This window comes from Neocloeon triangulifer, unplaced genomic scaffold (assembly GCF_031216515.1).
Source record: "Neocloeon triangulifer isolate White Clay Creek 2 clone unplaced genomic scaffold, ASM3121651v1 ptg000011l, whole genome shotgun sequence".
Classification (NCBI taxonomy): Eukaryota; Metazoa; Arthropoda; class Insecta; order Ephemeroptera; family Baetidae; genus Neocloeon; species Neocloeon triangulifer.
The window spans coordinates 2,026,556-2,047,300 of record NW_026775553.1 but is presented as its reverse complement, the minus strand read 5'-3'; the positions used below and the strand labels follow the sequence as shown (position 1 = coordinate 2,047,300).

At 43.2% G+C, this 20,745-nt stretch overlaps 5 protein-coding genes across 8 annotated transcripts; 1 reads left to right on the top strand and 4 right to left on the bottom strand.

Moving 5' to 3' along the window:
• Positions 1-287: 287 nt before the first annotated feature.
• LOC132196273 (MAU2 chromatid cohesion factor homolog) lies at positions 288-3,480 on the bottom strand. 2 transcript variants are annotated; one of them, XM_059618812.1, is made up of 9 exons: positions 3,227-3,480; positions 2,916-3,095; positions 2,713-2,835; positions 2,422-2,659; positions 2,201-2,365; positions 1,804-2,051; positions 1,498-1,721; positions 1,242-1,444; positions 288-989 (listed from the first exon to the last, which is right to left on the bottom strand). In XM_059618812.1, the coding sequence occupies exons 1-9, from the start codon at positions 3,449-3,451 to the stop codon at positions 796-798; spliced, it is 1,800 nt and encodes a 599-aa protein (XP_059474795.1). In that variant the 5' UTR covers positions 3,452-3,480; the 3' UTR covers positions 288-795. The 2 variants fall into 2 exon arrangements, with proteins under 2 accessions (XP_059474795.1, XP_059474797.1); XM_059618814.1 differs by having other exon boundaries at positions 1,498-1,703.
• A 1,070-nt stretch (positions 3,481-4,550) lies between these two features.
• Positions 4,551-5,946, top strand: LOC132196276 (uncharacterized). The gene is made up of 4 exons (XM_059618817.1): positions 4,551-4,934; positions 4,999-5,171; positions 5,225-5,345; positions 5,561-5,946. Exons 2-4 carry the CDS (start codon positions 5,016-5,018, stop codon positions 5,731-5,733), a joined length of 450 nt encoding a protein of 149 aa, XP_059474800.1. The 5' UTR covers positions 4,551-4,934; positions 4,999-5,015; the 3' UTR covers positions 5,734-5,946.
• Positions 5,926-10,726, bottom strand: LOC132196272 (transcriptional repressor p66-alpha). 3 transcript variants are annotated; one of them, XM_059618809.1, is made up of 7 exons: positions 10,569-10,726; positions 9,545-9,647; positions 9,112-9,391; positions 8,661-8,972; positions 8,321-8,596; positions 7,836-7,931; positions 5,926-7,662 (listed from the first exon to the last, which is right to left on the bottom strand). In XM_059618809.1, the coding sequence occupies exons 2-7, from the start codon at positions 9,607-9,609 to the stop codon at positions 6,733-6,735; spliced, it is 1,959 nt and encodes a 652-aa protein (XP_059474792.1). In that variant the 5' UTR covers positions 9,610-9,647; positions 10,569-10,726; the 3' UTR covers positions 5,926-6,732. The 3 variants fall into 3 exon arrangements, with proteins under 3 accessions (XP_059474792.1, XP_059474794.1, XP_059474793.1); XM_059618811.1 differs by having other exon boundaries at positions 8,321-8,593; XM_059618810.1 differs by lacking the exon at positions 10,569-10,726 and adding an exon at positions 9,776-10,199.
• A 1,333-nt stretch (positions 10,727-12,059) lies between these two features.
• On the bottom strand, positions 12,060-17,103 carry LOC132195995 (F-box only protein 33). The gene is made up of 6 exons (XM_059618353.1): positions 16,646-17,103; positions 16,020-16,412; positions 15,846-15,966; positions 15,208-15,391; positions 15,014-15,150; positions 12,060-14,744 (listed from the first exon to the last, which is right to left on the bottom strand). Exons 1-6 carry the CDS (start codon positions 17,071-17,073, stop codon positions 14,616-14,618), a joined length of 1,392 nt encoding a protein of 463 aa, XP_059474336.1. The 5' UTR covers positions 17,074-17,103; the 3' UTR covers positions 12,060-14,615.
• Positions 17,104-17,285: 182 nt separating this feature from the next.
• LOC132195883 (atypical kinase COQ8B, mitochondrial) lies at positions 17,286-20,302 on the bottom strand. Its single transcript, XM_059618164.1, has 9 exons — positions 20,042-20,302; positions 19,892-19,988; positions 19,573-19,832; positions 19,292-19,514; positions 18,674-18,798; positions 18,384-18,606; positions 18,193-18,333; positions 17,931-18,133; positions 17,286-17,881 (listed from the first exon to the last, which is right to left on the bottom strand). The coding sequence occupies exons 1-9, from the start codon at positions 20,228-20,230 to the stop codon at positions 17,456-17,458; spliced, it is 1,887 nt and encodes a 628-aa protein (XP_059474147.1). The 5' UTR covers positions 20,231-20,302; the 3' UTR covers positions 17,286-17,455.
• Positions 20,303-20,745: the final 443 nt, after the last annotated feature.

Here is a 20,745-nt window from a genome sequence, read left to right as displayed (position 1 = left end):
CATTTAAATTAAAAACATTTTGATCAAGTTTGTCAAATTTTTAACTTATGGACCACTATTTTTTTAAACAAGTTTAACCGTTTAATTTTGAAGCCATATTTTTCAAATGAATTGCTTATGACCGAAAAAGAATTCCTGAGATCAACTATAGGATATGCTCCACTCCATAGTCTCCTCTACTTATACATTTTTTTGTGTGCAATGATTTGATTTTATGTATCAATTGTGCATTTTTCTTATATCATTAGTTGGTTTTCATTATTTAACAAGGAAACAATACTTGAAAATCAGTTTTATACTCAAAAACCGTGGACATCTTTTATTGCTCTGCAGGGGTTAATAGAACACAACTGAAATGTATTGTGTAGAAATTATATAAAAGATGTGATGGTACGTCAATCGATGCGTTTCCACAATATAGAGTTGCTTTTTCGCTTACAAATAAATTAAAATTTAAATATAAATTCGTTTAAAACAAAAATAAAACTGATTGTTGCTGACACGCGCGTCGTCTGTCTTGCGGCGAGCACCGGCCGATAATAAAAATATACAAACGACTCGTCGGTTTGTTGCCTCTGAAATTCTTGTTTGCGGTGGGCGCCACCTAAGTAGTTATGTCTCTTTGTACGTACACAGAGTGGTCTGTTTAAAAGCAGGAGTATTAAAGAGCGGTGCCGCGGAGGAGCACTTGATGGGTCCAAGTGGCGCTGTCGGCTCGTCGTCGTCGGATATCACATTGAAACACTTCCACTGAACGCGGCAAGTCCTTGAGGGGGTGTTGGGCCGGCCTCCACATCAGAGGATGGCCGACGAGGTGCTCGGTGGGTTGCCGATGGGCGCAGGGAACGGACCCTCTGTCCAGTTTATCAGACTGTGCTCAGCCATCTGCGACGACTGGAAGTGGTCCTTGAGCAGCATCTGCGAGAAGTTGCAGTGCATCTGGTACGCCTCGTTCTCCCGCGGGTGGTCTGCGCACATTCGGTACAAGTCTGCAAAAATTAAGCATTTTTATTTACTCAAATCAAGTTTGGATAGACTTCAGTGAGACGATTCCAACAACGTGCAGGAAGGATATTGTTGGTTAAAAAATTTCAGAAACCAAGATTCAAAAGTTTTTAAACATTCAGATTCAAGCAAATTTCTATCAAAAAATATTTTCCTGCACATTTTATGAATTATCTCCTTCAAGATAACCAGATTTTGAATTAATTACACCAAATTAATTTTCAAACTATCTTGACCTTTAAGAATGGCTGAGGCCCAGAGTTGGACGTGGACATCGGGAATTTTAGAGGCAAGTTGCATGGCGGGCGTGACCATGTTCATACTCTCTCTGCTGTTGCCGAGTGAGAGGAAAATGTGTCCCAGCAGGACGAGAGAGCACGAAGTCAGTCTGTTGAGGTCCTCAGCGTTTGCCATTTTTAAAGTCTCCCGCAAAAAGCGTCTGAAATTATCATTGGTTAGATTTTTGATTGGATTCAGAACCGAATGTGTTACTTGGCCTCGTTGTAGCGCGCCTGGAAGAAGGACTGCAGGCCCTGCACGTAGTAAGCTGCCGCGCGAATGCTGTGCGAGTTTGAGGTGATGGTTTCTGGGTCGATGCGTTCGAGAAGCGCCGTGAACTCGGTTTCTCTTTTCGATCGCAGGTAAACAATGGCTAGGTTGAGGTTGGCAAAGTTCCACAACTCCCGTTCGGACGAGGTCTGCAAATGTTTCAAATTCTTTTCATTTAAAAAGAAAAAATCTTTCACACCTTTTGAAAATTGCCATTTCAAAGTAGGTGCGGAGAGAGAAAATACACACCCGAAGCGCCGCCGAGAATTGGGCCTCCGCCGACTCCATGCAGTTCATGCTCATGGCGTAGAGGCCGAGCAGGGTGTGCAGCTGCGGCCGGTGGGTCATCAGCAGCCGAGGGTGGTTTTGGCACAGAACACATGCCTGCGAGATTTCCTGCAGCGCCAGGCACTTGTTGCCCATCACCAACCGACACATGATGATGTGCTCCAAGAGCATTAGGTGGAAAACGGACAGGATCGGCTTGTTGTCCACAACTAAAATTATTCAAAGTGATTAGCCTTTCATTTATTAAAAAATTCAATTGAATTTCTAAAAACTTTGAGGATTGGTATAGTCAATTTTGGCAATCATTGGAAATTTCAACGAGTCTTGAATCTCTTTTAAACAAAAAAATGAGACACACTTTTGAGCTTCTCTATTTGGGTGAAGGCTTTGTCGGTGTACTTCTGCGCCTTGTCCATGTAGCCGCCTTGCATGCTGTGCATCACAGTGACCAGGTACACCAACACATACAGATGCTCTTTCGGCATCCAGATGAACATATCTCCAGGACTAGTTGAGGTCAGGACTGGAATCAAACACTTGTTCGTCAAGCGTGAAATTGGGATATATTTTGTCGCCCACCTTCGTCTGAGGGCCACGAGGGCTGCATAATGATTTGGATGCTCTGTTGAAGCTGCTTAAGCCAGGGCTTGACGCTTTTGACTTGGCCCGCCAAAAGGTAATGACACACCTGCAGCACCAGGAAAAATACCTTGAGATACTCCTTTTGGTGTTGAGAGCCGGTCCAGCTGTCGACGAGGTGACCGGCCTGCGCCAGCAACTGGTTCACGTCTTGGAATTTCTTATCAATAAGCAGGAGCTGCAGAAATTTTACATTTAATTGAATTAACTTTGATTATGATGTTTGCGTACCATGCATCTGCTGAGGAGGAATAAAACTCTGGTGTAGTTGGCCTGCGAGATGTGCGCGTAGTCGACTCCGACCCCGAGCAAACTGCTCGCCAACTCGTAGTCGCGCTCGCTCGCGTGAATTTGCTGCGAAACGGACAGAGACGTGAATTAATTAAGATGTTTTTTCGTTGAAGTTGTTAATGGTCTAAGGGGGCGTGGCTTACAGAGAGCTGGAAGATTAGGCGGCAGTGCCAGTAGACGCTGTTCTGCGAGATCTCGATGGCCTTCCGCAGGATGGGCTTGGCCGCGTTGGGGTTCTTCTGTTGTTCGTGCAGCTCGGCCAACACCGAGGCCGCCTCGAACTTGACATCGTCGAAGCCGTTGATGGTCTGAGACAACAACCACTGCAAAAAAAGGGGTTTTACTATTTTTTGACGGCAGCAGAATTTCTCGGAAGGGTCGGGGCGGAAGGGAGAGAAGTCGGCCGGGTGCGGAGGGGCCTTCGGGAGGGTCAGGGTCGCTCAGGGAGACTGACCGCCTTCTCGAGGTGGTTGCGGGCCAGGTCGATGTTCTTGGTGTGCGTGAGCAGGATGTTGCCGAGCTGGAGGTGCGTGCGGGCCTCGACCCTCTGCGGCGGCTTGAAGTTGAACACCGCCTGAAGGCACTGAATGCACAACTTGAAGTTGGGCGGACTCGACGTGCGAAAATTCTCCGCTAACCCCAGCAGAGAAAGATACCAAGCGTCCTGCGACGACGCCATTTTGACATTTCTCTCCCGTTCATATGTTGCCCGTGACGTCAGAGAACAACAACGGCCCCCACCGGTGGCATCATTGCGCGACGCCACTGCAAATTTCCGTTGGCAGCCCTGCTTCTCCATGATTCGATCTGAAACAGAGGGAAAAACACGTGCAATTATTACTGTATATATATATATATGTTGACCCAACAAATCGAGAATAAAATGAATTTAATACCATAACAGCTGGAAACTTTTGTTCAAAAGATTAATCAACACGATAGAAAAATAAATATTATTATTTCTAATTTAAAGTAGTTTATTTCGTTTATTTCATTGGAATGAAAAATCTAGCAAGTAATTTTAAATCACGGAAATTAAATTAAAAATTGTAAAAATTAGCAGAACCAATCATTTTATTTAAAATATTAATGCCTCGGAAGATAAAAGAATTTATTAAAATCATTTCATTTACTTCTCCATTAAATAAAAAAAATGGAACAGTTATTGAAAATTTAGAAATGAAATAAGGAAAATTAAAGTTTATTTGGGTGATATATTTGCCACATCAGAAGATGAAATATATGAAGATCAATATTATATATTATTATATAGCTATATATGATCATAACCTTCAAAAAACTCTACTTATGTCCATATTCATTTTTAATAAATTATTTTTTCAAATATTTTATGAAATTCTTAAAAAGTATGTATTATAATTTTAAATCAAACGACTGGTTGGCTTTTGCTAAAACTGCATTTTATTTCATGCATTCCAAGCATCAAAGTTATTACCTAATTAAATATGAATGTGGGGCATTTTCTCTGCAGATGCTTCACCGTCTCTCGTTCAATATTGAGAGATTTCCACTTTTGTGAAGTCGCTTTTAATTGCTGCTGAAAGCGACGAGAGTTGCATCTCAATTGTACTGTGGAGGCTGCGTTTTATTTGTTCGCGTCTAACCTCCTTTCTTTCGTCTACACAAATACGTACCGGCCTGTGTTGTAGCTTTTGCAATTTTCGAACTGGTTTACGCGAGCGACAAATATGCAAATGAGTTGTTGGAGCAGGAAACGATTTGCGCGACCAAGGATGAAAACTGCGCTCGCACGGGGTCGAATCGGCGAAAATCGACACCAAACGTGACAAAAAAAATATATACATAAGATCGGCGTGTTGACAATCTCTGTCCTTTTCGCTCGTCGCCGCTTTCTTTCCCGTGACACTCAAGGAAAACTGCTCCACTGGTTGACGGAGCGAACGGACCGATTATTGGTCTCGCCAGCATTTATAATTCCTTCAGAGTAGTGAGAATAACTATAACGAGAGAGTGCAATCGTCGCTTGCTCAAACAAGCTCATAACGCATTCTGCTGTCGAAACCAACACACTCTCGCCAATATTAAAACTGTGCGACTAACGCAATTTTTTTATATTTTTATAAAAGGTGCGTCGATTTTACCGGATTTTGCTCTACGGAATTATTGCATCTCCTCAATTTGTAAGGAAAATTTTTTTATTTTTAGTATTATTTCTATTATTATTGCTAAATTTAATTTTTCCAGATTGAATCCAAAATAGCATGGAGAAAATTTCGGCAGTCTTTATTTTTGCTCTTTTGATCATGAATTGTTGGCAAATTGAAGCAGCCACAAACAGGACTTTGGCCTTCAAATCTTCCTCCTCACTTTCAAAATTTGTGGCCGCCTTGTCAAAACCTGGGGCTTTTGCAAAAGAAGTTGTTTTCCTTTAAATTGTTATTTATTTTCTTATTATTCATATTTTTTTAAGGTTAAATTGCTCTTGGGTGACGAACTGATGCAGGAAAAGTCAAATTGTCCTAGTGGAGAGGAAGGACTCGAGTGCCGCCGCCAAGAAGCGCGAAATGGAGCAGATACGTGTCTCAACTCTGGTTAGTTTTAATTTTCTTACAATTTGATTAAAAATTCAAAATACTTTTTTTGTACCAAGAACGAACAATTTTTTAAATTGACATTGTAAAGTAAAATAGATCAGCATTTTTTTTTTAAATTATAGCCATGTTATATCAAGAAACTAGATTAACTATAAATTATATTTTGTTCTTTAAACGAGGCGGTTATTCAATTAAATTACTTAATTTTGAAGGCGGAGACTGCAGCGAGTGTGAAAAGTGCAATGAGCTGAGTGCGACCGAGTGGCTCTCATGCTGCGAGACGCATTTCCGGTGCTGCGGCGACGTTGCCCTGGCGTGCCAAAAGTGCGACCAACCGCAACTGCTGCCCTTCTGCATGAAGCGCTTCAAGAAATGCTTCCATTGAGTGAAATTTCATCTCTTGTATTTATTGTGTTAATATTGAAATGATAGCAAAGACGGCTTAAAAATTAAGTTTTCTTTGAAAAATATATAAAATATGTGCCAGAATAAAATGTAGCTTTACTTCAGGGTTTAAATTTGTCAATTTTTTTTTTCAGAAGTGGATCAAGTAAAATAAGTGAAATCGCCATTTGCGTATAAATAAAAGAATTCACAGTACTTTATTTTAAGAAATCTACAATCAGTTTCCTTCCCTACGATTTATACATGATGCGTGAGACAAAGAGATTTCAAATCTTACCAAGTACAATTATACACCCTAGTGGATTCGCAACTGTGACACGAGCGACACACCTCGCGTCGAAAACCACCAAAGCACTCCAAAGTGTTCCTTTTTTTATTTTAGTAATGCGCAAACGACTCGTTTATACAGTTGGCTGAAAAATGATCTGGTGACGTGCGTCTGAACGCAAAATAAATTAAACAAAAATACAAAAGTGGTGCCGTTGCAAGGAAAAATAAATATCAAGTTGACTGAACTATTTGCTGAACAAGAGCGGGAACAATTGGGGTTCAAAATCATCATAGAAAAGAGTATCACAATCAGAGCCCAACCCAACGAGTCGCAAGTCGTGAAAACCAGAGTGCTGAGAAGGAAGAGGGTAGATGAGAAAACCACTAGCAAAAACGTTTTTGCAAAAATTGTACACAATCACGCAGACAGATTTTGAGCCGGTGGGCACCTCCTCGAATTCGGCCACCGAAATCCATTCGGGAGGAAAATCTTGATAGAAAATTTGAACATATTTGATGTGGATTTGCAACACTTCATTAATTATTTCAACAAATATTAAAATGAGTTTCAATGAAGTGTAAATTATATTCAGGCATTTTTCTCTTCGAACAAATTCCGTCGGCCGCGGCTTCACGTGAGGTTCTGGGGTGGAAAGTCGGATTGGTCGGTCTGCAGCAGACTCGGTGGAAACGGGGGCGAGGGTGCAGATCACGTCTTCCAGTTCATGCCCCCGCGGCCCTGCTGCATCGAGTTGGAGGGGATCATGTCGAGCAGGTACTGCCGCTGCAGATCGGCCGCCTGCCGCTGCAGCTCCACCAGGTTGGCCGCGGCGGCGGCCACGGGGCCCTTGCCGCCGGCCGCCTGCGCCATGGCCAGTTGGTAGGGGTAGAGCAGGGGCGAAAAGGGCATCATGTGCGCCGGCAGGGGTGCCTGGTGCTGGGGCAGCCGCATCAGTTGCTGGTGGGCAGCCTGCAAGGCGGCCGCCGGGTTCGAGGCGGCCGCGGCCAGCGCGGCCGCAAACTTGGACGGGTCCGCAAACTTTGGGAACTGGGCGGCCGCGGCGGCCAGGGCCTGCTCGGCCCGTTCTCGTTCGCGGTCCGCCCGGGTGGGGGGCGTGGCCGCCTGTTGCTGGCGGGGCTGTGGGGCCGGAGGGGCCGCCGAGGGGGTGGGGGGCGTCGGCGCGTGGCTGAGTGGCGTGGGGGGCTTGGGCGAGGGGGCGGCCGGCGCCGGGGACTCGGCCCCCTGGGCCATGCGCTGCTCGATCTCCTGCTCCTGCTGCAGGGCCTTGACGAATGCCGTCTTGAGCCGGTTCGTGTGCTCGGCCTTGAGGGCCTTCTTCACGTTGGTGGTGACGCACTGCTCGCAGATGACCCGCAGCTCCTTGCCCGAGGTCTGGTGACCCATGGTCAGCTGCTGGCGCCGCTTGTGGTCGCTCTTTGAACTCTTCTCCCACTTCCACACCGGAGTGAAGTCGGTCTCGCACTGTGAGCACTGGAATGGGTCTGGAGGCGGCGGCGCTTTTTGGTCCCGGGTGATGTAGTCGACCACGTGCTCCAGACCCAGCAGGTAAATGAACTCTGCGTTCGACGGGTTTGGGATGAAGTGCATCTCCGGTGGAGGGGGCTTGGGAGGTGGAATCTGCGAGTTAAATAAAAAATTAGCATTAGAAAAAAAAAATTGTTTATGAAACTTTAAATTTTGCCGTGAAATTACAAACTTACTTCTGCCATGTAAAATTTCATTCGGTTCTGACCAATAATTATTTAAAATTCATACTTCTGATCTATAAAAAAGATAAGCAATTTATGTACCTGTAGAAGAGTTTTCTCGAGCTGTTTGCGCAGCGCCAACTTAGCTGCTGCCTGCCTTTGTGCTGGTGTTTGGTTATCCTCCTGCCGACTTCGCTCCTGAGGGACAAATTTTAACATGAGAAACAGAAGAATTTAATTTTAAATATAAGTTAACTAACAAAGTAGAACTTAAATATAAAACCAAAAGTGTTCAGCTATAAATTTTACCTGTTCTAGGGGCATTTGTTGCATGGGCGTACCCATGTTGCCCATTTTTGGGTCCACATTTCCCATAAGCTTTGATAGCAGCAAGAGAAAGAGTGAATTTGTTAGTAAAGAAAGAGAGTGGACAATTCCAGTTTGTTCATTGAAGAAAAAAAATGAAATTTGAGAAAAGCGAGAAAAATTAAATGATTGGGTTAATTTTAACTTTTACCATTGCTAGAAAGTATTCATTTTCCTAGTACCACAATCTAATTAAGTAAGATTAATGAGCAATGCCCTACCTGCTGGGTAGACGGCGAGTGGTGGGATTCCTTGGGGGCGCGCTCAGCCGCCCCCAAGGGGTATCCCATGACAACATTTGGGGGTGTGTTGACAGGGGCTCTGCCCCCGACCAGATTAGTGCCCCCTCTGAGAAGGGACTGCTGAGCCATGAGCAGATTCTGCTGCATGGCGGCGGCGTTGTTTCGGCCGCCCATGCCCATGAGGGGAGGCGGCAAGTTCTGCCCCCGACTTTGGCCGCCTTGGTCGTACCGTCCTGAGGACGAACCACCGTACTGCTGAAAAATGAATCAAAAGGAAATTGAAAATTTAAAAATTTTGCAACAAAAATTGAAAACTCACCCCTCTGTGAGCAGGGGGCAGAGCGGCAGGTGCGGGGGTTTGTTTGGAGCTCCGGACCAGCGCCTGGGGCACCTGTTGTTGCGGCGCCTGTTGGGCAGGGGGCGGCAGCTTGGCCGTCAGGGTGACTGAGGGGGTGAGTTTGGTGACAGCAGGGGCTTGCGTTGTGGGCGGCAACACCGCAATGTTTTCCTTCATCTGCTGCGACTGCTTCAATTTCTTCAGCAGAACTAGTTTCATCTCTTCGTTTCGCAGCTCTTCCCGTAATTTGCGAATCAGCCGTTCTTTCTCTGCCAATTCTTCTGTTGAAAGCTCCTAGAAATTAGGTTTTAGAAATGAATTCAAATAACCAAGAGTGAAAATTTTAGATGATTACATTTTGAAATGTTACTTTGTAAAAATTTAAAATTGGTATAGTTATACAAATTTTATTTTTACAAAAGAACTAAATCACCTTTATGGGAGGCAGAGGTGGCATTTCAGCATCGTCGCTGTCACTTTCGTAGCCGTTGACGAATCCGTTGATTCTGGGTTCCTCGTCAGACAGGACGATTATGTCTGGACTTTCGGCATAACTCCTCTCCCTGCGTGGTCGCAGGTTGCGCCTCGGATGGTGCTGCTCTTCATAATCTTTGACTCTCGAGGCCGGCGGCCTCATGGCGGCCGCATCACTGATCTTGCTCAAGTCTTGCACTGCCTCTCCGTTCTCACTTGGTGGTTTTGGTGCAGGATTTCTAAATTCAAATAAAAACTCCATTAAAACACTGATCTTTCGTTGTAATAAAAAATTAATTTCATTCTAGTTTAATTATAAGAAAATATTGAAATAAAAAAATTTTACAACAAAATTTTTTTTATATGAAAAATATATTAATGCAAAAACTGACCCCACACTGAGGTCGACGACCGCCTCTCCGTCTACTTCCATCTTCTCGACGGGCGCCGACATCATCGAAATCTGCTTGGACCGAATCCTGAAGCGCAGTTGTGCTGAAATAAAAATTACCATAAGACCAACCAGGAAGTGCCAGCAGCGCAGTTTGATAAGATAAAGCGAACGGCAGATTTTTTTTATGTAAATGAGGAGAACGGTTTGTAAAAATTAGACCAAATCTCACTCGGAAAAATAAACAATGCAATTTGAATCGATTTGAGGTCGCATAAGAAAGATGGTGCCCGACGGAATTAGGACAAAGCGTAATCTGGTGACGCACTTAACTTAATTGGGCAACGCCAGCCGCAGCGTTAGTGCGAGGGAGGCCATTTTCGGAAACAATAAAATTAATGTGTGCATGTTATCAACAAAGCCGCTGACGACGACATTGCGGCCATTTTTTCGAAAATCAACCAATTTTGCATTTGAAATTAAAATTAGGCCCCGAAGCAAAAAGCCAGGCCCAAAAAGGGTCCAAGCCGAAGGAAATCTCTGCCCTCGAAGGGTCACTCCCCTCGACCTCCGAAGTAAACAAACACCCCCGACCGAAACAAATAACTTTTCGCCGCCAATTTCAGTGACTTAATCTTTCTCAGGGGGCACGAAGACCCCGCGGGCCGCTCATCTCGCGGGTTCGGCGGCCGCGACCTGTTAATTAGCCGCCCACAAGCAATTAGCCGGCGCGCACCTTTCGGCCTTTGAATCTCGTTAGGGGGGTTCTAGGGGGTCGCGGGAGCCCCGCAGGCGTGACCGTCTCGGCGAGACGCGACGATCGAGCCCCCACAAGGGGGGTTTTGGCGCCACCGGCCTGCAAAGCCGGGGTCAATCAAGGCCGTTCCAAATTTGTAAACTCCAGAGTTATCGATTCGAAGCGGCGACGGCGGCGGGTGTTTGGGCCGGGGGCGGTCGCGCCCCCCGGCCGCCCCCGCCGGCCACGCCACCCTTTCGGGGGACAGGAAAACCCCGGGCACACTCACCGCCAGACGAAGCAAGCGCGGCCGAGGTTTAGAGAAAAAATTAACGCCGCCGCATCCACGCAAAAATTAACGACTGATCCAAAATGGCGCGGCCTTGTCTCTTGTTCTCTTCCGACGACTGAGGAGAGTGAAGAGTGAGTCTCGCTCCTACGGGGGCCGCCGTCGCTTCCGCACGGAGTCCCACCCGTCGCGCGACACCTCCGGCCAACTCCTCACCGTGCGGTGTCTGTAAACAAACGCACGTGCTGCGGCCGAGCCAGACTCGACGGCTGCCGCCGCGCTGCTTTGGGGCTCCCGCGGTTCACCAACCCCGCGCCGGGCCCCCAAACATTTTAATATAATTATGCATAAATAATAAATTTATTAAATTTAAATAAGAGGGATTTCGTTTAATTAACCTTAAATTACTTAGATTTGATTTAAATTGGTATTTATATCAAAAAAGTAGGTCTGATGAGAAATCTCCCTCGTCTTACTAAATTCCTTATTTTTAATGTTTATGTGTTTATGGAAGTTGAAAACTTGCACAAATATTCACTTTAATTTTGATATTCAAAAAGATATATGAATGTTTCATCTGGAATAAAAACTTTCATCCCAAGCAAAAAAAAACTAAATTATCTTTTTTTCTGAAAAATTGAAACTGGGTTCCTCGTCGCAAAGAAAAAAACTGACAAATAAAGACAAAACAAGACAAACCTTTGGGGGTTGTACTTTATTTTTTCTTTGTAAGAAAAACAAAGTTCGCCCGGCTTCAAATGATCATGGCATAAAAATATAATTGTTTTAAATTAGTACTGTGACTAATCGCCTTAAAACAATTTAAAACAATACGGACAGATTGGGGTGGTTTTAAAGAATTTTACTTTGGGAAATTTTCGCCCTCAATTAAAATTGTTTATTATCACAACAGGAATTTTCCAACTTTTTTTTACACCGGCCATGTCTCAAATATCTCGTCGTCTCGGAACGTAATTCCACGTCAAGGCAATTAGTCACAGTACTAATTTAATTATTTCCCGTTATGAGTGGTTTCTTTTGGTTTTAAATTCTCAAAAAATATAATTCTTTTGTTTTATTAAAAAGAAATATAAATAAAAAAAAATCAGCAAAATAGAAAAACCGCTCTTGAAATATTTTAAAATCTTATTCCAAAGTAAAAAAATTCATAAAACCTACAATAGGTTGGTATATGAATTATTTTAGTTTTAAGATATTAAAACTTTTTTTGTTTAAAAAGTCAATATTGCTGATTTTGTGTATTTTTCGTGAATAAAGGCTTGCAGATCGAGACTTAAACTGGTAGCATCGTTTTTTTTTCTTAACAAAAAACTATTTTTTTCCAAAACAAGGACAACCTGTTTTTCTTCACTTCTCTTATGGTTCATCTGGAATTAAAAATTTGCCCAGTCTAAAAACTAAATTATTTTCTTTTTCATTAGCAAATTCCTTTTCCATCAAAGGTACATTGGAATTAATAAAATGCTCACCTTCATTTCATGTATCGTTGAGAACAATTTTATTTCGCATAATAATAATAATATAATAATACATTTTGTGTTTACTCCCATAGGATCCGAAAACTGAAAAACAGATTCTTTTTCTGTATTATATCATCACTTACAGTTTTACAATACTTTTTTTCTTTTGCAGGAGTTTTTCGATATGAAAACTTTAATTTTTTTTTTCAACACTAATACTACAACTTTTAACGTATAATTTGCAACCAAATAATAATTTGGTCTCAATCCCAAAACAGCGCCTGATCTTTCCCGCAGACAAGGGCGGGTAAAAATCTTTTCTAGAAATACACTTTCTCATACATATTTATTTGATAATAACTGCTTTCATGATTCTTTTAGATCTGTGACTACTGATTTCTCAGCTAGGTTTTCTTATTTCTCAGCTACATTATTTTCATTTTTATGATAATTTTTTTTTATAATATATCGGTATTTTATATTTCTATGCACGCCTAGCACATTGTAAATTCTGTTATTTCCGTTGAAATTTGGTAGAGGTTTCTGAGTTGAAAGATGGATGCATCTTTTTTTTATTGATTTTGTTTTCCAGCTTTAGTTTGTTAGAATGTGACGCTTTTCAGAGATTTTCAATCTAGCCGTACATTTGTTTAAATTACATTAAAATCCCCTCTCAATGTGAAACAATCCAAAGATAACTAAGGTATATCTTTATAATATATTCTGAGGTACTGCCAGAATGATTTTTCATTAAAATACGCCGTCTCTCATATCAACATATTTCACCTTTCCGGTGGTCACAAAATTTAAACTCTATAAAATCATCAATGTCATGCAGAATTTTGCTCGCAATCTTTCTAGCTAATTTATATAAATACTCATGTTTTTGTATCTTTTCGAGATTTTCAAAAATTGGCTCCGATTAAAAAATAGTCGATTTTTTCGCAATCAAGAAATCATAACAAACGTTTTTGGTCTTATCACACTTTTGCATTTTGTGTCAAGGGACTATATTCAACTATATATTTTCCTGCTGTTCGAATCCATCTCACGCGCGCAAAAGTAAAATCTCAGTCGGGGTTTTTCACTCTCGCTCCTCTTCAGTCGGCGCAATTACACGGATCATTATATAATTAGCATTTAAAACAATTAAAACCTAAAAGTGTCGGCGGCTTTTGTTTCGGCTCGGGATCGCCTCCAGTCTTAATGTGTGTGTGTTATTAAAAGTGGCGATATCACAGAGTGCGGTTGACATAGTAGGTAGATGGAATGTGAGGCTGCGAAGGAAAAGCCTCGGAGACGATCCGGCCGCCGCCGCCGCCGCTCTCATCGTAAAATTAGGCGATCGATTAAAAAACCCATAAACAGTGTAAAATTAGCAGTAACAAAACTGAGACTGGCGATTCGTCGGTCAGTTGTTGTTGTGCATCTTGGCCAGCGCAACAGGAATGAATGGCTCGTTTTCGTTTGGTTTCTTCAGTCCCTCTATAATAATTATATGTTCGCTCTAGTGTTTTTCGATTCCTTCGGTAGGATAGGAACAAGCGCGTGCGTCTCGAAATTTGCCTTCGACGAGACTTATTAAGGTATTCATCACAAGTTTTCTGCTCGAGTTTCTCGTAAAATAGAAAAGATCTGTTTCGATTTGTGCTAAATTCCAGATTTTCACTCAAGCATAAATAACTATTTCTCCCTTTGCAGTATTAAAGGCCTAAAATCACAAAAGTCTCAAATATTGTTTAATTCTGTTTGGTTTGGAAAATATTTGTTGATTTTCAAGATTTTTTTAGAAACACCAAACAGATTAATGAAACAAAACTTGAGCTTTTGCTATTTTCGTGGTCCTTTTTTTAAAACCCGATTTTAGTTTTGCTGCACATTTCAATAAAATAAGTGTGAGCTATTTTTTTTTTTTTTTGTGTAACATGACTGATTTTTTTTCCTCACCTGGAATGTCTGTGAAAACTGGTTGGTTTCCAGCCGGGTTTAGTGTGCGCGCTGGCAACACGGTATTTTTTTTTCCTCATTGACTCTTTCATGTACCGTCTCTCAGCGGCAAGACCAACCCCTCTATTATTTAGCCTAGAGCGCCCTGAATTCGGCAGGTGCAAGGACCGGCGAGCTTTCGTTGTAAACGGATCGATCGGCTCGCTAAGTACCTTTGATTCTTTCAAGTGTGACTAAGTTGGCAAGTCAGGGCGATTTTGTTTGTAGATTATTATTTCGCTCGGTGGTCGCAGTCTCTTTTTCAGCTCTCTCTCGCGTTACAAAACTATAGACTTTTCGCTTTATCTGAGCAGCGAGTGTTAAGTCGTCGTCGGGAGAGCCTCGGATATCACAGCTGATGTTGTTTTTCTTCACAATATTTTGTTAAATATTTTTCGAGAGTTGTTGGCAAATTGCTTAAGCGCGACTAAAATCTCTCCGACCGTTGCTCTCGTTTTGTTAAACTTACTTAAAAGATGCTCTTAGAAAAATAATTTGGCTCGATTCGGTAAAGCGGACTCGCAAATTAACTAACGGCCCGATCGGAAATGGGGATTCTTAGACGGGAGGTTCGAGGTTGTTACTGCACGGAGGCCAAAGCAAACTCGATGGCACTTTCCAGGGTTGGATTGACGAGGGCCGGCGGCAGGTCTTTGGCCGAGAGCGGCGCCCACGTCCGCTGCAGCGAGTCACTCACTTCGTCCATCAGCTGAAAATGGTTCCAAAAATTTATTTAAATTTATCTATACTTCCATAAATTTATTTTTAAAATATATTTTTTCATGTTCGATTTTAATTCTGCCAATCCATATAATAAATAAAAATAAAAATTACTACATAATCTCACTAATGGACTTTTATTTATTGATATTACGGATTTAAAACAATTTTAATTTATATTATTAAAAAATAGTCAAAACCATCCGAATAAGCTAACAAAATTTGATAGAAATAATTTTTTTCTTAATTTTTGGTTACCTTAGCTTTAGCATCCTTTGCAGAGTCAACTGGAATTTCTTCAAAGAAAATGTTGCTCTCAGGAATGTCTAGGCGTTTCAGAAGCGGACCCCTCAATCTAGAGATGGCGATAATGTTGTCGTCCAACTGGTCATAGCCTGCAGAAAAAACATTTCTCTAATTCCGAGATAGATTTATAAATTTTGGTTACCAACCTATGACAACCAGCTCACGCAAGTGGAGGCAGCGCCAGGCGACCATCACTAGAGGATGCGGCTGTCCAAGGGAGAGGTCCAGAGCGTCCAAGGAGGAGTTTTCGTCGGCAATGTCCACCCACCAGAGGCAATTCAATCGGGACGAGAACCAGTCGTACAACAGATGCAGAGCCTCAACATTCAACTACAAAAAGGAGAAAAGAGTTCATTAATTTTACAATAAAATGCATAAAAAAAAACTACTTTTACACGTTAGTTGAGATATAGCAGTATCAGAAAATTTTCATTAAAATTTTTAAAACGGGTGAATAGGGCGATATCACTAACTTTTCATTATAACATGTACGGTCTAAGCTTTGATAACTCGCACACAAGCAGTGTAGGAGAGTCAAGGCATTCAGTTACATTCTTCAGAAGGGCCGTGGCTCAAAAATGATTTTTCCCGAGCACCGTGGCTAAAAATAATTTTATCCGAGTTCCGTGGCTTGAAAATGATTTTTTCCACGTGCCGTATAAATTTTCTTTTATTTAAAATTTTGGTTTCTTTCAACATTGTAACATGCGATTTTAAACATTTATTACCTTACTTTAATCTAAAATTTGCATGCAATTTTTGAAGATTAAAAAAATTGTCTTACTTTCTCACAGAAAAGCACCTTGAGCTGCGCCAGAGGCATCGAAGGTTGCAAGAGACCCGCAGACAAAAAATCCACAGCTTCACTAGAGAACAACAAGCACAGCCGAAGTTCACAGTTTGAGCTGAAAAAAGGGGAAATCAAAGAAAATTCAATTTTTGAAATGGATTCGCAAACTTTTGCTTGCTGAACGCTGTCCAAGTTTGATTGGAAGGCGGCAAATAGTCCTCGTCGATGCCGTGGACGTTTACGGAGAGCACCCTGAGGTCTCTACCCTGACCTGACAGGGTCTGCAGCAGTCGGTCGGTCAGGTAGTCAAAGTCAAGGCTGAGTTCGGTCAGGGCGGTCAACCTGGCGAAGAGACCTGGGTCCAGGTCGAAAATCTCGTAGTCCTGCGGACTGGCCTTGAGGGTGCTGGCGTGCAGACTCTGCAGGTGTTTGCCCTGGAAGAAGCTCAGGAGGCGCACCAGTTCGCTCAGGTACGGCGCCAGGTCTTCCAAGCCGCCCAGGTCGATGGACTCGAGGCGCTTGCTCTTCTCAATTATGCCTCGGAGGGGCTCCATTATTTTTCTGAAATTTTTTTAATAAAATTTAATCCATTTAATTGCTGCAATAATTATTGTTATGGATATGGAGGTCTTTAGAGAAAGTGGCGATTTGCACAATCACGTTTCACCGAGCAGAATTCTTTACTTGGCGAAGAGATATTTTTTTTTTACAAATGATCTCGTGCCCCACATTCCTTTGTAATCAGAACGTGTTGTGGGCATTTTTTGGAAAAATACATAAATTTTGTTTCACACCTGTCGAGGAAGGCAGGGTGCGGGGGCATCTGGAGGAGGCAGTGCGAGGGGCGGAGGAGCAGCGAGCGGAGGTGGCAGTTGTCGGCGAGCAGGAGCAAAAGGTCGGCGAGCGTGTCGGCGGCGCCGGCGTCCGTCGACTCGAACTCGACGACGGCGTGGCGCAATTTGTTGCCCCAACAGCTGGCCAGGAACAAGCTGCGTTCGCAGCTATTCAGGTCGCCCGCGCGCACCCTGAAGGTGACCTTGGAGGGCGCGAACGACTGGTAGAAGACGTGACGCCAGTGTCGGCATGTCGACGACGCCCGCAGTTGGTCCTCGGTGGGCAGCAGCAGGTAGATTTCGTGCAGGACGACGCTCGGCACCCGTTCCCACTGCCCGGCCATTTGTTTGTTGCCCAACTCCGCAGCAGACGTTTCTCGCCTGCTCATCTGTTGTCACTTCTTGCCGCGCGTGACGTCACCGCAGGCGAAAGTGGTGCCGATGCAGCTGGCGACGCTGCTGCCACCGCCGGCCACTCGCGCAGTTAATAATTTGCACCAACTGCAAAAAAAAAGGAATTTCCCTGCCAAATGAATAAAATTTATTCTTCTTGCTAATCTAATCGTGGATAATTTTTAGCAAATGAACAAAATGATTTTAACAGCATAAAATTACTCAAAATTTATTTTCAAAACAATACTTTATCACAAAAATGCACTACTGTAGTTATAAATTAACAATAGTATAATATAAATTATCATAATCATCAGAATTTTCTAAATTCCTTTTCTTCTTCTTAAAGAGTTACACTTTTTTTTCAACAGTCCTCTTCTATCCAAATCTGTAATTGAGCCAAACTCGCTGGAGCATTGGTCTGCACGAGATTGCCACCTTGAGTTTGGCGCACAACAAGAAAACACCAGAGAGTTTCCTGTGGAGCGAGTAAATCTCCTCTGGGGGTGGACAGAGACGGTGCTGCAGCATGGTGGGCACCTGCGTCTGCACCCTCCTTGTCGTATTTTGCAGACCGAAGTTGAAGGGCTCGTCCGACCGGAAGGTCTCGCCTAATATCATGACCGTGTCCACGTGGGCCGTTTCCATCACCTTGGACTCGTATCCGGTGAGGAAGCCCATGGCCTGCGACATCTTGAGGACTCCCTCCCGGTCTCCGTCGGCGGCCGACTTGATCACCTGGATGTACATGTCCATGAAGGCCTTCTCGTACTCCCTCGTGGCGCCAAAGTCCAAAAGTCCCAACTGGAATTTAGATTAAAATCAGCTCATTTTTACCCTGAATTAATTTTACCCGTCCGGACTCAGGATCGTAGAAAAAGTTGGACCAGTTGGGATCAGTCTGCATGTAACGGAACTCAAACAGTTCCTTCAGAGTCAGCTCCATGATCAGCTTGGCAATTCTCTCCCTGGTTGCCAGGTCCATTTCGACACACTGATCAACAGGCACCCCACTGATCAGGGTGCTTGTGAAGACCTGTTTGGTGCTCAGTTCGTCTGGAAATGAGAGAAAAGTTTAGGAATTAAGAAACTTTAGGTGGAGCGGTGAAAAGTACCAACAACTCGAGGTACCATGTAATCAGGGTAAGGGGCCATCAGCTCGTGGAACCTTTTGGTGCACACGGCCTCCCGTTCGTAATCCACCTCCCAGCCAAGCTCCTTTTTGGCAACCTCAACCAGATTGTCAATGAACAAACCTGGGGAAGAATAAATTTGAAAATTTCACTGGTTTTCTTATTTCATTTACCTTCCGGGAAGATGTTCCAGACTTTGAGTAGAGATACGAGGTTGTCAATGTCACTCTCAATGCCCTTGGCGACGCCAGGGTATTGGATTTTCATGGCGACGTCCGTGCCGTCATGCAAAGTGGCCAAATGCACCTGGCCGATGGAGGCGGCCGCAAAAGGTTTCTCCTCGAATGAAGCCACCTTTGAGCGCCAGTCGGAACCAAGTTCAGACGCTAATACTTTCTAAAAGTTTAAAACAAAATCAGCCACTCATTTAATTTGACGTTTATTTTCTAGTTGAAATTTTTACCTCAACCTGCCAGGTTGGCATGAAGTCTGCTGACTGGCGCACCCTTTCGAAGGCCTTCTGCAGCTGCGGGCTGATGATACTGTTGTCCTGGATACTCAAAATTTGCCCAATTTTCAGCGCAGCACCTAAAGAAGAATAAAGACAGAGTTCACAAAAATTTGTATTCATTTTAAAATTCTTTTACTAGCAAAGTACAAAAAAACAAATATTTTTCTACGCTTGAAAACCGCTGAAGGTTTTATGATGATTGAGGCACGCAAAGTGAGGATTGATTTGCAGCGATTATAGCAGCGTCGCGCGGCCTCTCTGGAAAGTAATGCGCGGAGCAGCACTATAATTTCATTTTAATGGGTTGGACACAATCAATAATTTGTGCAAAATTTTTGGTTTCAAAAAATTTGGAATCCCAACAAAATTTATGAAATTTGAATGAAATTTCTAAGCGGACTAAAAATTAATAATTTTATCAAACCCTTTGAAAGGCAATTAAAGTGCTGCTCTGTTTCCACGCGCTAATCACTTTCCAGGAACCTTGGCAGCCTCACTCGGCGCGCTGTGGGGCCATCAAAAATTTCCAGTGATCTTCAAGCCTAGAAAAATATTCTTTCTCCAGTGTACCTCTGACTTTGCAGAGCGTGTTGACGATTCTCTCAGCGTTTGCCTCGCTCAAAAACGCGCTGGCGTCCAACACAGAAGATCCGTTTTTTTCAGTCAGGCCCAGAGCCCTCCTCGAGGCTTCGGCCACCGTTCCCACGCCCAGCCCTGCGGCCAAACTGCCAAAAGAGATCAGGCGGCCGATTCGGGAAGAGGGCACGGCTCTTTGCTTTGCGTTTTCACTCAACTGTCCACAAAAAAAAATTATAATTCATATAATTTCTATGATAAATTAACTGACATACCGTAGCCTTGACTTTGGGCCTCTTATAAACAACAGGCTCCACCTTTGGTTCTTTCCTTACTTGAGGCTCATTAACAATGATTGGTTTCATTGGAGGCGGTTCTGCAAAAGTGTCGTTTTTGATCATCGGCTGGACAGGATTTAACTTTTCGATCGATTCTTGAAAAGAGGCGAACGGATCTACGGGTGGCTTAAAATTTGACAAATCTGGAGGTGTGAATTTGGACAAAGACTCCAGGGTCTCAGCTGGACTTGCAGAGTCTATAAAAATCAAAATTACGTAATTAATTTGGCACCTAAAGACCTAAATTAAAACTCACAAGTTTTTCCCGAGTAAAAAGAGGCCAAAGCTCGAAGACCTTCGACGACCATCTGCGACCTTTCAGCCGCCTCCTTCACCGTTTTGTCGATGTTTGCCTAGATTTTAAAATTTAGAACAATTGGAAATTTTTAATTAAAAAAAAACCGACCTGTAAATTTGGCGACGAGGCCGCCCCAGTGAGACACTCGGCCAGCTTTTTGGCCTGCGACTCGGCCAGGGTTCGCACGCTCGAGTTGTTCCATCGCCGGGCGCAATCGGCCTCGCTCAGTTTGGCCGCCTCTCTGGCCACCAGCTGCAGGCCACGCAGCAAGGCGGCCAGGTCTTTGCTCGCGGACATGATTTCAGACACCGTCGGACGGCCACAGCATTGGTCTTACGTAACGCGCTGGGACTTCTTGCGAGTGCGAGTTTTTTCAAAGCACAGCTGCTCCAGGCCACGCCCCCCACGTGGTTGGGAAGTTGGTTGGGAAGTTGGTTGGGAAGTCGGAGGGGGAGCGAGGGATGACGTGCGATCGAGTTGCAGATCTCGCAAAGCAGCAGGCGTTTGACGATTTTATTCTTATTCGCTTTTCAAACTCTTTCTTATTTAAGTAAATAAAATTTCTCAATTGTTTAAAGAAATTGACACTCGAGTAGATCATCATGAAAAATCTGGCTTTTTACTCGTTATAAAAAAATTTGTTAGTTTTCTAGATTTGAGTTTATTGTCAAAAAAATGTGCAGATTTTTTTTTTATTATCTCTTGTTGGGTCACAGACCGTGACCAAAACTGGTCTTGATTTTGAATTAAATAAAATTTTATTATAATGGGGAAAATTTCTATATATTCTAAGTTTTGCGATATTTTAATCA

Excerpts from the sequence above, each read along its gene's own strand:
- LOC132195995 (XM_059618353.1), bottom strand. The coding sequence starts at position 17,073 with ATGAGCAGGCGAGAAACGTCTGCTGCGGAGTTGGGCAACAAACAAATG. Across the intron at positions 15,392-15,845 it reads AGGTGCTTTTCTGTGAGAAA|TTGAATGTTGAGGCTCTGCA; the intron begins GTAAGACAATTT and ends TCCTTTTTGTAG. Across the intron at positions 15,151-15,207 it reads GCGTGAGCTGGTTGTCATAG|GCTATGACCAGTTGGACGAC; the intron begins GTTGGTAACCAA and ends TTTTTTCTGCAG.
- LOC132196276 (XM_059618817.1), top strand. The coding sequence starts at position 5,016 with ATGGAGAAAATTTCGGCAGTCTTTATTTTTGCTCTTTTGATCATGAAT. Across the intron at positions 5,172-5,224 it reads CTGGGGCTTTTGCAAAAGAA|GTTAAATTGCTCTTGGGTGA; the intron begins GTTGTTTTCCTT and ends TATTTTTTTAAG. Across the intron at positions 5,346-5,560 it reads AGATACGTGTCTCAACTCTG|GCGGAGACTGCAGCGAGTGT; the intron begins GTTAGTTTTAAT and ends TTAATTTTGAAG.
- LOC132196272 (XM_059618809.1), bottom strand. The coding sequence starts at position 9,609 with ATGATGTCGGCGCCCGTCGAGAAGATGGAAGTAGACGGAGAGGCGGTC. Across the intron at positions 9,392-9,544 it reads GTCGTCGACCTCAGTGTGGG|AAATCCTGCACCAAAACCAC; the intron begins GTCAGTTTTTGC and ends ATTTGAATTTAG. Across the intron at positions 7,932-8,320 it reads ACTCGCCGTCTACCCAGCAG|GAGCGAAGTCGGCAGGAGGA; the intron begins GTAGGGCATTGC and ends TTTGTCCCTCAG.
- LOC132195883 (XM_059618164.1), bottom strand. The coding sequence starts at position 20,230 with ATGTCCGCGAGCAAAGACCTGGCCGCCTTGCTGCGTGGCCTGCAGCTG. Across the intron at positions 19,989-20,041 it reads CCTCGTCGCCAAATTTACAG|GCAAACATCGACAAAACGGT; the intron begins GTCGGTTTTTTT and ends TTTAAAATCTAG. Across the intron at positions 19,833-19,891 it reads TTTTTACTCGGGAAAAACTT|ACTCTGCAAGTCCAGCTGAG; the intron begins GTGAGTTTTAAT and ends TGATTTTTATAG.
- LOC132196273 (XM_059618812.1), bottom strand. The coding sequence starts at position 3,451 with ATGGCGTCGTCGCAGGACGCTTGGTATCTTTCTCTGCTGGGGTTAGCG. Across the intron at positions 1,722-1,803 it reads AATTCTCGGCGGCGCTTCGG|AATTTGAAACATTTGCAGAC; the intron begins GTGTGTATTTTC and ends TTAAATGAAAAG. Across the intron at positions 990-1,241 it reads GGCCTCAGCCATTCTTAAAG|ACTTGTACCGAATGTGCGCA; the intron begins GTCAAGATAGTT and ends TAATTTTTGCAG.